This window comes from Aulonocara sp. 'chitande type north' Nkhata Bay, linkage group LG14 (assembly GCF_057382095.1).
Source record: "Aulonocara sp. 'chitande type north' Nkhata Bay isolate Kocher_YH1m ecotype deep benthic linkage group LG14, A_spYH_male_GT1.1, whole genome shotgun sequence".
NCBI lineage: Eukaryota > Metazoa > Chordata > Actinopteri > Cichliformes > Cichlidae > Aulonocara > Aulonocara sp. 'chitande type north' Nkhata Bay.
In genome coordinates this window covers 37162057-37177427 of record NC_141357.1, presented here as the reverse complement: position 1 = coordinate 37177427, position 15371 = coordinate 37162057, and the positions used below count along the sequence as shown (strand labels likewise).

Sequence of the window (15371 nt, the reverse complement as noted above, 5' to 3'; positions counted from 1 at the left end):
ACACATCCAAAACCAAGAACTGTGAAGGAGTTGCTTTCCTTTCTTGGCTTGACAGGTTACAGCAGGCAGTTCATTCCGAACTATGCGGGTAAAACGGCCCCTTTAAGGGACCTGATCAAGAAAGTTGGTGTTTGAAATCTGAAGGCTGAATTGCCTTGGACGCCGGACACAGAGACAGCGTTCATTTCACTAAAACAGGATTTGTCAAGAGCCACAGATCTGGCCACACCTAACTATGATGAGGCATTTTATCTTGATGTTTCAGAAACAAAGGGAGTTGTGAATGGTGTGTTGTTTCAGAAAAAAGGGGGAGGTAGGGATGTACTTATGTATGTTAGCATAAGATTAAATTCAACAGAAGCAAGGCATCCCACATGCACACAACACGCAGCAGGAGTAGCAAAGATAATTCAGAAAACAGCACATATAGTGAGGGAACACCCACTGAAAGTGCTTACTACACACAGTGTAGTGGCCTATGTGAACTCACAGGCATTCACAATGACTCCACTGACGCAACAAAGGTTCAGCAAAATTTTAGAGGCGCCAAATCTGATATTCACACATGAAGGAATAAATATGGCAGACCTAATGGGGTCAGGAGAACCACATGACTGTATTAAGAAAGCCCAGGTTGAAGGAAAAATCGAGGGACAACAGTCGGCCCAGAGAGCTGAAGTGATAGCCCTAACTCGAGCCCTGAGGTTGGCTAAAAACATGAGAGTGAACATCTACACTGACTCAGCATATGCGTTTGGAGCAGCTCATGTGGAACTGGCTCAGTGGAAGAGAGCCGGGTTCAGAACGGCCACTAAGGCACCCATCTGTCACAAAAAGGCCCTGGAGGACCCAGACGAGGTAAGTATTATAAAATGCAAAGGCCACTCACAAGCAGACAGTATGGTGGCAAGAGGAAATCAGAAAGCTGATGAAGCCGCAAAGGAAGCAGCGGGCTACAAAGGACAGAGACAACGGGTGCAGGTAACCCCAGAAGAGGAGGTTAGCACTAACAGCATGGAAGAAGTTAGAAAGGCTCAGGAGGAGACATCCCCAGAGGAAAAGGGGGTGTGGGAAAACAAAGGAGCCCCGCTGGACTGGTCCGTATGAGGTGACCGCCCGGACGGCTACAGCAGTCCAGCTGAAAGGGAAAGGCGACACCTGGTACCATTGGTCGCAGTGTGCACCCGCACACGAGAGCTTGGTGGAGGAAAATTCGTCTTCAAAGAACGCAGGTGTCAAGAAACAGAGGCAGAATAAACCTCTTCACCTGTGCAACGGGCCGACCAGTAGTCTACCTGGAAGGCCGAAGAAAGAAGAGCAGCCTAGGAGGAGATCGCCGCGCCTACAGAAAGGAGTGGTAACAAATTGAGAGTTTGAAAAGGGGTGGTTTAAATAAAAAGAGTAAAAAAAAAAAAAAAAAAAAAGGGAAAGTGGAAGGGGCTTGCTCTGTCAGTTATGTCGTCTCTATCTGTATTGGTGGGTATTTTGGTGACCTGTGGTTGTTGTCTCATTCCTTGTGCCCGAAGGTTGGTAGAGAAAGTGATTGTAAAGGCAGTGGACCCTGGGGCGGTGGCCCCTATGTCCATGATGCCGATGATGGATCTGGAGGTAGCCGAGTGGACTGAGGAGTGAACAACAACCTATGTATCGACCTCTGGGGTGTCAGAGGTCGAAAGGGGGATTGTGGGGATAAACGAAAAGTATTTTACCAGCATAATATAATCTGCAGCATGGATATTGCATTCCAAGGTTTAAACAGTGTCTCTTTCAGAAAGACTGAGTTGCAGGCTGACAGGAAGTTGTATGCAGAAAGAAGCAGGAAGTTATCTTGAGCCGCAGGCTAAGACGAGGCTTTAACAATGTAACAGATAGCTTTAAGAAGGCCTTAAGCAGTTATGACTATTTTATACACAATGCATATCTGTGCTTATTAAAGAGTTGGAGCTCGGTCAATTAATTGGGGGTCGGAAGCTTTGTTCGGCGCGATGTTCGGACAATCTATTGTGCAAGTGACTTGGAGCCAGAGAAGGAATTGCAATACATGCTTACAAAACACTTATATATCAGATCATTTTATATTAAGGTTTTAGTAGAGGTTCTTGATTAAAACATTTATTTAGTAGAAGACATACACATAGTCTCAGTGAGCTTCTGGTCTGGTAAAAGGTCAGAAGTGCAACAGGTGAATTGAGAAAGAGCATTTGAGGACGAGACACAGACAGTAGGTGAAGAGATGACACAAAGAGCATGTGAGGTCAACACACACACACACACACACTTTAAATTAGATTTATTTAGAGGAGAGGTTAGTTATGTTTGGCTGTAACTGCAAAATTGTCTTGGTAAAAGAGGAACCGTTTTTTGGTGTCTCGGCAAGAAAGAGGAACAAGACAAGAACTGAAAGGTAGACAGGAAGGGCTAGCCATGAAAATAGAAGATGATTTTCTAGGTGAAAAGTCAATGATGATGTTGATCTGATCTATGTATAAAATATATCTGTGACGTATGAAGGGGCGTCAGTAAATAAACCCTGATGCTATAAAATATCTGTTCATGCTTTGATTAAGTCGAAGACTACTTCCTGTCTGCGTACAGAGTTGTCTTCCCACGCGTGTATTCATTAAAATCTTCGTTTGACTTCACCCGGCCGGATCGGTGTGGTTATTCTTCGATCACCTCTTGTACCCTTCCTCAATATTGAATCTTAACACACTGTATGAGGCTACTAAAGGCAGTGCTATAACATTTTTCTGTCATCATTTTATTATAGATTAAGTGCAAGAGTTGTTAGGTGTGGATAATTAGATTATAGTTTATTGCAATAGCAAGTTGTGCCTTGTTCTCAGATAGACAGCAAGTGCAGAGTGATATATGAAATGATGGGAAGGAAGGAAGAAGAGAAGTAAAGAGTGATTCACAGGCAGAGCCGAGTTTATGTCACAGTTTTTTGTTGCCTTATGGTTCCAAACGCTGTCACCAATCTTTGCATTTTGTTATTATCTCATGACACTTGTTTAATCAGCTACCATCTCGCCTGTGGACTTTTTAATGTCTACAGTCTCAGATCAACACAGCCCCGCCCTTCCCATATTAGATTCTTGATGAATGTGTGTTGTTGTTATTTAGCCTGGTTCAATGTGCCCCTTTTTAACTTTGAGCACCCGCCCCTTTAAACCTCTCTGCACGTCCCTGACATTTAGCGTGTTTGGCGTGTGTAGTCAATGTGTTGTAGTGTTGTGGATAGTTTTGTGTTGTGTGTCAGAACAATGAGGCGACTGCTGTCTCCAGGTAGAAACAGGAGTGATACACCTGCTGCTGTCAGACCTGCAGGTATCAGTGGACAGAAATTATTTTTTTGGAGAGGCACAAATAATTTGTGTGGCATCTTGTTGAATGCAGAACAGCTGATTGTTCTGTAAATAGTTTGAAATGGTTATTTAAAAAATCAAGGTAAAAGGTAAATGGCTGCAAATAACTGTTGTTTGCAAAACTTGCGCATAGGATTTTAAAATTGACCATTTATATTTGCCTCCAAAAGTTGATTGTATTAGGGAAACACAGCTGGGACAAATCAGAACTGACGAGACCAAAGAAGCAAACTGGCTAAGCTGGGGATTATGCCGAATGATGGCTTCCACCGCGCTCAGCCCCACTGCCATGGTCCTTAAATCCGGGGACTGGGCGATGCGGTCGAGCAGGCGCACCAGCCGCTCCATCTCGCCGTCGAACTCAAAAGAAAAAGAGTCTGCAGGGTCCATGTTCTGGTCGCGATCTTCTGTTAGGTGGGGCTGTGTGCAGGCAGGAATAGGACCCAATGTGCAGACTCCGGAGACAGAACTTAAACCAAAAACAGCTTTAATGCTGAACTCAAACATAACATAACTGGAAAAAGGTCAAAAAACAAACTAACACCAGCGGATTGACAAAACACACAGCAAAGTAAACAGTAGATCGCGACACAGACACAGAGAAAAACTGGGCTTAAATACACAGAGGGAGCAATCAGGGAATGGGTAACAGGAGGGAAACACAGCTGGGACAAATCAGAACTGACGAGACCAAAGAAGCGTAAACTGAACACACTGAGATAAGACACAGACCTTCAAAGTAAAACAGGAAATGCATAACACAGACTGAACAAAGACATAGGCTCATAAGCAGGCACTACAAAGGGAACAGAGACGTGGGAACAGGGCAGACACAAACACTGACTGAACACGGGGAAATAGGAACTTAGGATACACATAGACGCGAACTAGACAAGGGGATGCAGGTGATAGGGGAGACAGAGCAACTAAAGAAGACAGAGACATAAGCCATAAGACAGAACTCAAAGAAACCAAAAACTAGAAAGTATAAATAATATCATAAACTCCAAAAACCCTGGGTCGACAACCCAGGCATCCTAACAGTACCCCCCCCCCCCCCTTAAGGGCTGGCTTCCAGACAGCCCAAAACAAAAAAAACAAAAACAACCCAACCAGGGTGGGCGGCGGGGGAAACAGGATGGAGGGCTCGAAACAAACCAAACAAGGAGCCAGAAACAACAAAACAAAAAAAGTGCAAACACTGGAGCCCGGAAAGCAACAGAACAAAACACAGAAACAAAGTCCAAAACAACAGCACCAAGGCCCAGGCAAAGTCCAAAAGCAAACAAACAAAAGAGCTCACGAAAGGCGCAGAGGCTCAGGCAATAGTCTCAAAAAAGTTCAGTGGGGCTGGCCCGGAGGCTGACAGCACGATAGTCCAATCCCGGGCAGTTCAGGGGAGCGGCCCGGAGGCTGATGGTCCAAGAGCCCAGAAAACAGTTCAGGAGGCCAGCCAGGCAGAAGGCACCGGTGGCGACGGAGCAGATTAGGAAGCCGGCCGGGCGGGAGGCAGCGACGGCGACCGAGCAGGTCAGGAGGCCGGCCGGGTGGGAGGCACTGGTGGCGGAGTAGTTCAGGGGGCCGTCCATGACGGCGGCGTAGTTCCGAGGGCTGTCCATGACGGCAACGACGTCCAGTCATCGGCTGGACAGAACGTGCAGGACGAGCAGGCCGGACAGGATGTGCAGGCCGGACAGGACGTGCAGGCCGAACTGGACGTGCAGGACGAGCAGGCCGGACAGGACGTGCAGGCCAAGCAGGATGAGCAGGCCAGACAGGACGTGCAGGATGAGCAGGCCGGACAGGACGTGCAGGACGAGCAGGCCGGACAGGACGAGCAGGCCGGACAGGCCGGGCAGGATGTGCAGGAACGGAGGCCGGAACAGACGGAACTGCAGACTCGGAGGCCAGACCAGGCGGAGCTGCAGACTCGGAGGCAGGACCAGGCGGAGCTGCAGACTCGGAGGCCGGACCAGGCGGAGCTGCAGACTCGGAGGCCGGACCAGGCGGAGCTGCAGACTCGGAGGCCGAAGCCGGACCAGGCGAAGCACAGGCTGAGGCCGAAGCTGGACCAGGCGGAGGCGAAGCAGAAACAGAGGCCGAGGCTGAAGCCGGACCAGGCGAAGCAGAAGCCGAAGCTGGACCAGGCGTAGCAGAAGCCGAGGCAGAAGCTAATGGCGGCTGGACGGGCTCCTCGGGCCCTCCAGCTGACGAAGCGTGAGGCTGAACGGGCTCCTCGGGCCCTCCAGCTGACGAGGCGTGAGGCCACCCTGCCACCCTCAGACACTGTGCAAACGAGCTGGCCCCAGTGTTTTCTGGCATTTTCAACTCCTCACTGCAGGAGTGCCTGCCTGCTTCAAGTCCTCTACCATAATCCCTGTCCCCAAGAAACCTAGGATCACTGGACTAAATGACTACAGACCCGTGGCTCTGACATCTGTGGTCATGAAGTCATTTGAGCGCCTGGTTCTCTCCTATCTCAAGACCCTCACAGCCCCCCTCCTGGATCCCCTGCAGTTTGCATACAGAGCCAACAGGTCTGTAGATGACGCAATCAACATGGCCCTACACTTCATCCTGCAGCATCTGGACTCCCCAGGAACCTACGCCAGGATCCTGTTTGTGGACTTCAGCTCTGCCTTCAACACCATCCTTCCAGACCATCTCCAAGGCAAGCTTTCCCAGATGTGCCTGATCCCATCTGCCGGTGGATCACTGACTTCCTGACGGACAGGAAGCAGCATGTGAGGCTGGGAAAGAATGTCTCGGACTCCCGGACAATCTTCTCCCTGTACACCAACTGCTGCACCTCCACCCACCAGTCTGTCAAGCTAATCAAGTTTGCGTTATTGGACTCATCTCGGACGGGGATGAGTCTGCCTACAAAAGGGAGGTTGAACGTCTGGTGTCCTGGTGCAGCCACAACAACCTGGTGCTGAATGCCCAAAAGACAGTGGAGATTATTGTGGACTTCAGGAAGCACACAGCTCCACTCCCCCCCCCATCATCCTGTCTGACACCCCCATCACCTCTGTGGACTCATTCCGCTTCCTGGGTACCACCATCACCCAGGACCTGAAGTGGGAGCCCACCATCACTTCCATCATTAAGAAAGCCCAGCAGAGGATGTACTTCCTGAGGCAGCTGAAGAAATTCAACCTGCCAACACGGACAATGATGCAGTTCTACACTGCAATCATCGAGTCCATCCTCACCTCCTCCTTCACCGTGTGGTACGCTGGAGCCACTATCAGGGACAAACAGAGACTGCAGCGTGTTGTGCGCTCTGCTGAGAAGGTGATTGGCTGCAGACTCCCATCTCTGCAGGACCTGTACACCTCCAGGACATTGCGGCGTGCAGCTCGGATCTCAGCTGACCCTTCTCACCCTGGACACAGTCTGTTTGACCTGCTCCCCTCAGGCAGGAGGCTCCGGTCCATTCGCACCAGAACCTCTCGCCATAAGAACAGTTTCTTCCCCTCTGCTGTCGGACACATGAACAATAACCGTATGACTGTTCCCACCACTAACACATGACCCTACGCTGTGTTCACTGCATCATTCCATGTTTGGCACTGATCACCACCTGCACTCATGTATATATCATGTACCGTATTTCCCGGACTACAGAGCGCACCTGAATATTAGCCGCACAAGCTAAAATCAGGGGAAAATCCGGTTTTGTACATACATTAGCCACACCTGACTAAAAGCCGCAGGTGTTTCAATGTTGACTTATCATATGTAAGAGAATATGCACAAAGCGAATTGTCAGGAAAGAGATGGCTGTTTGGAGACACACCTCTTTTATTAATATTTTGAAAAAAAAGTTATGGGTACATATTTGCATAACCTTTTAGGGTATATGTACAAGTAGCGGTAATTACAAGTACAAAACATGTACTGTGCTTCATAAATGAGTAACAAATGTAGTACCGTATTTTCACGACCATAAGACGCACTGTGCTAAAAGGCGCAGTCTCAGTTATGTGTGCCATTACTGTATTTAACACACACATAAGGCGCACTGGATCATAGGGCGCATACAAGTACCGTATGCGTATTTAAAAATAAAGCGGGAGCAAACCTGAGTTCGGTACCTTACTCACATTTTTATTACCAGTAATCGTCATCATCAACAACACACAAGCATACAAGTGTGCGTATTTAAAAATAAAGCAGGAGCAAAACAAAGTTTGGTACTCACATTTTTATCATCAATCAAACCCATCGAAGTCCTCATCCTCTGTGTCTGAATTGAACAGCTGCGCTAAATCTCCATCAAACATGCCAGGTTCACTTTCTTCACTGTCAGAGTCACTTTCCATGCCGTGCGGCTCCTCGGAAATGATGCCGTTTTTCCGAAAGCTCGAACAACAGTGCCAGCAGACATGTTAGCCCAAGCATCTACAATCCATTGGCAAATTGTGGCGTAACTCGCCCGGCGCTGCCTTCCACTCTTGGTGAAACTGTGGTCTCCATCGGTCATCCATCGCTGGATGTGTTTGTCGCCGATGTGTTTGCTGCAGTAGGAGCGGAAGATGGCCAGCTTTTCCTTATAATCCGCTGGAAGTTGCTGCGCTACCGTAGTCCTGGTCCGGATGGAAAAATGGCACAGTTTCATAAAAAGTGAAAGTGAAACTGCTTTTAGCTGAATGGTGACCGTCGAAACGCTTCTCCCGCTCGTTCTTTGCTCGATGATCGCCTTATGTCCGCGGAAACTCAGCTGCGTATTCTTGACCTGTCGGAGCTTGTTTTCCAGCTTCCTCCATTTGCGAACCATCGATTCATTAATCTTAAATTCTCTCGCCGCTGCTCGATTTCCATGTTCCTCTGTGCTTCGTAAGCGTGTCTCTTTGCCATTTTCAGGGTTGTTAAAACAACGGTGTCCTGCATAACGCACATACCTGTTCTTTTATACAGGTATGTGCAATAAAGTCAACGCACACACTTCACCCTTTAGCGTTCTCATGGTGTTCTCTACTACGTCCTCCTTACAACACAAAGGGCGCACTGCGCTATAGGGCGCGCCGTACTTTTTGAAGAAAATCTAAGACTTTTAAGTGCGCCTTATGGTTGTGAAAATACGGTACATAACAATAACCTACAGCACACCAGAACAATTGATTCGGCCTACCTTTTAGGCTCAGGTGCAGTCACGCGGCTTTAACAAGAAGAAAAGTCAGTCATTCACCACCATCTTTCTCTTCTTCCTGCGCAATAATACCACCAAAGTCCTCTTCTCCAGTGTCGGAAACGAACAGGCTCAGGGTGGCTTCATCATCCACTCTCAGCTTCTCTCCTTCGTTGTCACTTTCAAAACCAAAGAAATCCTCGTTGTCAGTGTCAGAGTCGAACACCCTCTGAAGAGCCTCCTCTCCATCATGCAGCAGTCCAGCCCTTCGAAATCCGTTGGTGATCCTGGATGTTTTCACACTTTTCCACGCTGTCAGAATCCAATGGTGGAGTTGGGCATAACTTGCTTTTTGCAAGTTTATCGCCGCTCATCATCCACGCCTCCCGCTGAACGCGTAGTGCTACTTTGAAGTTTGTTTTTCGCGCTACTTCGTACGGCACTACGTTGCCTGGCGGATGGACATGTGACCAACATACCACTCTTGAACCCTGATCCTTCCGCCAGGCAACGTAGTGCCGTACAACAGCGGAACAAACAAAACAAATCCGCTCATGGACAATCCATAGAAAAGCCGCACCTGACTAAAAGCCGCAGGGTTCAAAGCTTGTGCAAAAAGTAGCGGCTTATAGCCCGACAATTACGGTATATATCTATCGACAAGGATTGACAAGAACTAATATTGCATATGAAAAATATTGCACATAGAAACTACCATGGTGAATTGCACCAGGGAAAAAAAGGCTCAGTAAGAGAGCAGCCTTGTCCATGATTTATAGACAGGGCTGCACATAAGTGGTCCGCAGGTGCGCATTCGCTGTCAAAATAAAAGATGTGCACCAGATAAGAAGTTGGAACGCGCATTTGTGTACATAAGATTTTCTGTAGAAGAACTGACATTTGTTCAGAACTTTTAAATATGTCGAAGAAGCAAGCTCCGTATGCAATTACTTTGGTGTTCCGCCACCGCAAAAGAAGCGTGTATTCCCGGAAATTCCGAGAATACACGCAATATGTGTATACCTGTTTATAGACATGTTTTGGTCTAGTGGTGTTACTTGGATTCCAGATTTGACACTTCAGGACAACACCAGGTCAATCTCTTCCAGGGATTCATTTATAACGTTTGCCTTCAACATCTGCTAATTCAGCTAAATGCTCTGACATCTACTTCCCAGTGAGCTGTACTAGCTTAACTGTTTGAGCTAACTTTAGTCTACTGTTTGTTGCTCCGGCCACCTCGGCTCTTTTTCTTCCACATCTTCTAAGATGTGGGCCAATATGTTCTTGAGCTGGTCTGCACTATTTTGGATTCTCCTAAAGCTCACGCCTGGATTTCTCCGCTATACAAGCGCTGAGCTCCTGCCCCTTCGCAGCTAGCTGTCGCTCCCATCCACCCCAGACATCACTTTCCAGCCTCGCCGGAGATACATCTATCGTGGGTCCCGCAGGATTTTCCACAACTCCAGTGGAATGAAATCGTTTTGGTCTGCTACTCTCCTCCCTCGCAGGAACCCTTATCATGTTGTCAACCACCGGTCTCTAGTCCACCGGACCAGGCCGCCCACCGCAATTGGCAAAAAAGAAAATACTCCACTCAACTTTGGCCTTTTAAACATCTGTTCACTGACAAATAAGGGACCTCTCATCCAAAGCCTCCTATCTGACTGTTACATTGACTTTTTCTGTTTAACTGAAACTTGGCAACAACCTGATGACTTATATTAACTGGATAAATCTACTTCTTTTAGGTTTATTTACTTTTTGGAACTTCGCTGCTCAGATCGAAGGGATAGTCTCACAAACATTTTTCAACAGCACTTGAGAGTCCTGCCACTCAATATTGATACCTTTAGTTCCCTAGAGTGCCTTGCATGTGAGCTGACTGACACCATCATAGCTACTGTAACCCCCCCCCCCCCAGCTTAACTCAGTCTTCTTCAGGGATTTTGCTAACTTACTAACCCACCTTTCATCTCTCTCCCCAAATGTTGAGAGATTTCAACATTCATATTCAAATCTTTCCGTTGCTGAAATCCCCATAACTGACCATTTACTCCTTTCATTTAACCTCACTCTCTGCTGCTTTTTTACCAAGCCAACCCATCTCATCTCGTTCCACAACATCAAGAACACTGATGTAGACATCCTCACTAACAGATTGGATTATGTTCACATTCCAGACTTCTATTCTACTATGATAATTTGTTGTTATATCAATATAATATAAGATAAGATACCTTTGTTAGTCCCACGAGTGGGAAATTTCATGTTAAGGCTGCCGACCTATTGCACAGTGGGACATGGGAGTGGCATGTTGTGGCAATACTGGTTGGCACAACTGGTTCAGTGAGTTTTAAACCTTCAGTTACATATCTTCACAGATCAGTAAACAAATGTTTCGCATATTTTTCTTGTCTTTTAGAGCACTGCACCACAGATGAACTTTTATTTCTTTTTATAAACTAATAGCAATAATTTAGAGTCAGACAACATGATGAAATAACAATAAAGTTAACTTTGTATTGTTCTAAATTTAGGGTAAATAATTTCTAAATTAGCTTATACCGTGAGCATGGGTTGCTGTCCAGAAGCAAGAATTGGTGTTTTCGCCCACCACAGCATGTCCAGCTCTAACATCTCAAAAAATTGTAAGTTATAAATCAGCAGCAGCAGCTTTGACGCAGACTATAATCTGAATGTACCATTGTTTGAGACTTTTGACTGGTTATTCATGCTTCACCAGCAGAACTGGAAAATTTTATCATGTTTTTTTAAGTAACGTCTTCATTCTTTCTTTGATGAATATCATCCCTAGAAAGAAAAAAAAGAATCTTTTTCCAGGAAGATTCTTTTCCTTCGTGTAATTGGGTGTGTCTTGACAAAGGGTTTTTTCAAAGTTTATCAGAACAACTGAATAATCTTCAGTTGATTATTGAGGAAATGCCAGTTCTGTTCATTTCAAGGTTTCAGTGACATTTCTGCGCAGATCAGACAAAATGTCTCTTGAGGCCAAATTTATTGAGTTCTGCTAATCTATAAATCACATTCATCCTTCTAATGAAAAATGTGTGTCCTAACAATAAAGCTGAAACTGTTTACCGAGTAACTGCCTCTGAGAGTCCGGGTTGCTGTGAAAGTGGGCGTAGCCCAGTGCCTCTGACATACGTTATAAATGTTTGTCAGAGCGACATACTGCCACTTTGCTTCTCCACTGCTCTTTGGAAATCTTATGCGGCTCTGAATGTCAGATGCTTTTGCAGTTTTACTTTTGACATATCTATGCTTCACCAGCAGAACAAGAAGATTTTTTTCTTCTAGTTCTAAATAAGTACAAAAAATAATTGCATTACAAATGTAAGTAACATGTTCATTCTTTGATTAATGGATATCATTATTATTAGTGCTCATATTTTCATGTAGCTTTCAGTATACTCTTTAGAATAATTGAGGTAATAACCATCTGATTAAAATTGCAACTTCACAGTGATGCTTGTCATGACATATTCCTCTCCTGGCGCAGTCCTCATGTGAGCCAGTTTCACTGTTGAGCTTGATGGTTTTTGAGACTTCACTTGTGGACACATTCAAAGTTTTAGCAATTTTTCTTGACTGCCTGACCTTCAGTTCTTAAAGTAATGATTAGGGGTGGGTTTTTATAATCGATTAAAATCGATTCTGGCTTGGATAACGTAAAATCGATTCATTAAAATCCTGAATCGATTTTTTAATATAAATTTATTTTGCCCGAAATGCCAGAATCTCTGGTGACATCTCACAAAATTTCAAGAACCACCAAACAGTTAAGACAGTAAATGAGAGCAGGTACAGGGATTCTGCACATAGACTTAAACACACAGCGCGACCCGCGGATCAGAATCAGTTAGATGTCGCCTTTCTCACAGTCGGGGCTGAAAGCCGACAGCTCGCTGATTCTGATCTGTCGGCGGGTCGGCGCTTTGTGTTCACGCCCTTTATGCGCTGATTCTAAAGCTGTTAGTTTGATGTCTCTCCAAACAATGTTGACCGAACCAGCAACAAAAGAAGATCCAAACTACGCTTCACATAAACATCGTCATGAATTCTATCTGACTTTTACTGTTTTGCTTCCACCACGATGCACAGCTCTCTCTTTCTCTCTCTCTCGAACAGTTTCGCTTTCTTCATTATTCGCTTGCTTGTTACGCACAAGTCTACCGTTGTTTACAGGCTGTCGGCCGCTGTTTTTTTCCCTTTTACATTCTTCCGAAAAGAAAACCTCATTTCTGCTGTTCAATACTGAACAAATTTAAACTTTTTAAAATTATTCAAAATGCAAAACTCTAATAAAACCGCTGTAACGTCAGAGGTAATGTTCATATGTTGATTAATGGTTTTCTTTCGTTTTTGATGTACTGCAGAATATTTTTATAAAATCCCAGGCCAGGAAAATCACCTTCATGTTTTTCTGTGTTTTATCCTCAGCTACTTTGACACAAAGGCATCTGCTGTGATGCTCACACCTTTGATAAAGTCTTGCGTGTGTCAGCTTCCTTTTTATTGATACAAAAATATGTAAATGTACTGATCTGAATTATATTTCTGACTGTCAAAATTTCCCAGATTTAAATCGAATCGTGGATCGAATCGATTTGGGACCTTGTGAATCGGAATTGAATCGATTCTAGAAATCAGTGACGATACCCAGCCCTAGTAATGATGGACTGCCGTTTAGTGGTGGAAGGATCAATCCAAATATCGATTGTATCGATAACAAGTCAGCATCGGTATCGGATTGATACTAGCCTGGAGAGATAGGTTGTTAAGTTGTTTACATATTGTTTATATTTTTCACCAGTTGTTTTTGTTGTTGAGGATTTTAATTGTAATTTTTGAATCATAGTTTCTCAACAGTAATTATTCGTTTTAATTCGTTTACTGGTTTGCGTGCACTTTTTAGCTGATTGGTTCTAACCATAATATTAATGCTAACATCATAAAATAGGGCTTTCAGCTGTGTACCAACCTAACTTCTGCACAACACAACTGTGATGGTCCGAACCCCATTAAGAAGGCAAGAAATTCCATCAATGAGTTACATCAGGTTTTACTTGTCATTCTTGCTTTTCCTGTCATGCATTGTGCTTTCATCTTTATAAGGTACAAAATGTTCATGTGACATTTGTATGTGATTTGAATTTTTTGGTCTTGTTCTTTCTTTATGGAGTTATTTTTATATTATATTGATAGCCATGGCCCTTCATTGAGTTTTGTTCCCTTTCATGGCCTGTTTATTTTAGTCTGCTCTCTGTTGTCTCTCTGTGTTCCCTGTGTTTAATCAGTCTGCATCTCAGTGTGTGTTTCTCATTTATTTTGGATTTATTTGTATAGTCAATGTGTGTGTTAAATGTCTTAAATGCTTATTCCTTCAACATTTTTTCTAGAAATGCTGTTATTTGTCTTCGTTTGCTCTGTGTGTAGCACCTTCCTGTATGAGTTAGATGAGTTAAAGCAGAAGTTGATAAAAGATAAAAAAAATCATTCATTGTCTTTTGCTTGTTCAGGTTTCACCAGACTCCAGACTGAAAAGAAGCATCTAAGCTAAAGCAAATAATATCTCTGCGATGGGCCACAATCCAAAGATCAAACAGTTCATGTGGATCATTTATGTCATCACCGTCATCTATCTAATATATTACACCTACAAGTGAGTGAAATTACAGGAGTCAGCAGGAGTTGCAGCAGTGTTTGGTTGTAATCAGATCTATATTCATCCATTTAAAAACTGATAACAATTGAAAAAGCAGAGCCACCTTAATGTGTAGTAGCACACAAAACACATTAAAACCCTGTGAAGTTTAAAGTACTTTTATCTGTTTGTGATTTGACTGGTTTCCTTGCGTAAAAGTGTTGTCATGAATCGCTGCGCGGCAGGCAGGAGTTGGACCCAAAATGCAGGACTCACAGACTCAGGGGGTGAACTCAAAATCACAGCTTTATTTGCTGGCAGAGAAAAAACATACAAACTAATCTAAACTGGGAAACAACACACTAAAACTCACAGGGAGGTCCACACAGCATGAGGGACGACACAACACTGACTCAGAGAAACACAGGGTTTAAATACAATGGAAAGTAACGAGGGGAAAGAGACACAGAAGGAGAGCACAGCTGGGAGAAATCAGAACTGACAAGACAAGGGAGTAGTAAACTGAGCACACTCACATAAGACACAGACCTTCACAATAAAACAGGAAACTCAGACACAGGGAACCAGACAAGACGCTGAACTGAAAGGACAGATTCACAAACAGACGGGGTGACACCATAGACAGACAGAGATACAGACGCAGACTCAGAGGCAGACAGAAGAGAACTCAAACAATAATAATCATCATAATAAACTAGAAAATGATGATAATAATAAACTTAAAGCGCTGGGTCACCGACCCAGGACCATGACAAGTGTTATGACAAAAAATCTCCTTCTCACCACCACTCATGTTATCTACCAGAGGCCTGAGAGTTTGAAGGTCCTGTGCAGTATCTGTAGTTGTTCCTAATACTGCACAGACAGACACCTCTGTGCAGAAACCCTAGAATCTACTGGAGCCACTCTTACAGTTTTAGGTTTACAAATGCTAATGCTTCCATTACGATGGAGAGACACATTTGAATTTATACACTTCAGATTCTCAGAGAGGCTAGAGCTTGGCTTGTCTATATAAACACACACAAGTTGTGGACATCCTTCACTAAACAAAAGAACATGTTGGATTTGCTTAATTCAATAGTGGACATTAGTTGCACATAAATGTTTTGCTTTGGCAGCATCTTAAATAACTGAGTTAAATCAACACAATTTATTCATATTCAATAAATCTGTGCAT

The 15371-nt window shown here is 44.6% G+C and overlaps 1 protein-coding gene across 3 annotated transcripts in view; it reads left to right on the top strand.

Annotated features, from left to right (window-relative positions):
- Window positions 1-15371, top strand: part of LOC147315205 (uncharacterized) — a 137104-nt gene that overhangs the window by 83433 nt on the left and 38300 nt on the right. For 2 of the 3 annotated variants that reach the window (XM_086262470.1, XM_086262468.1), the window contains exons 1-2: window positions 11742-11859; window positions 14046-14188. The exons of the other annotated variant lie outside the window; for it this stretch is intronic. In XM_086262470.1, the coding sequence (XP_086118596.1) occupies window positions 14106-14188 (83 nt within the window). In that variant the 5' untranslated portion in view covers window positions 11742-11859; window positions 14046-14105. Of the gene's footprint in view, window positions 1-11741; window positions 11860-14045; window positions 14189-15371 lie in introns of those variants that run through there. 3 annotated transcript variants of the gene reach the window in all.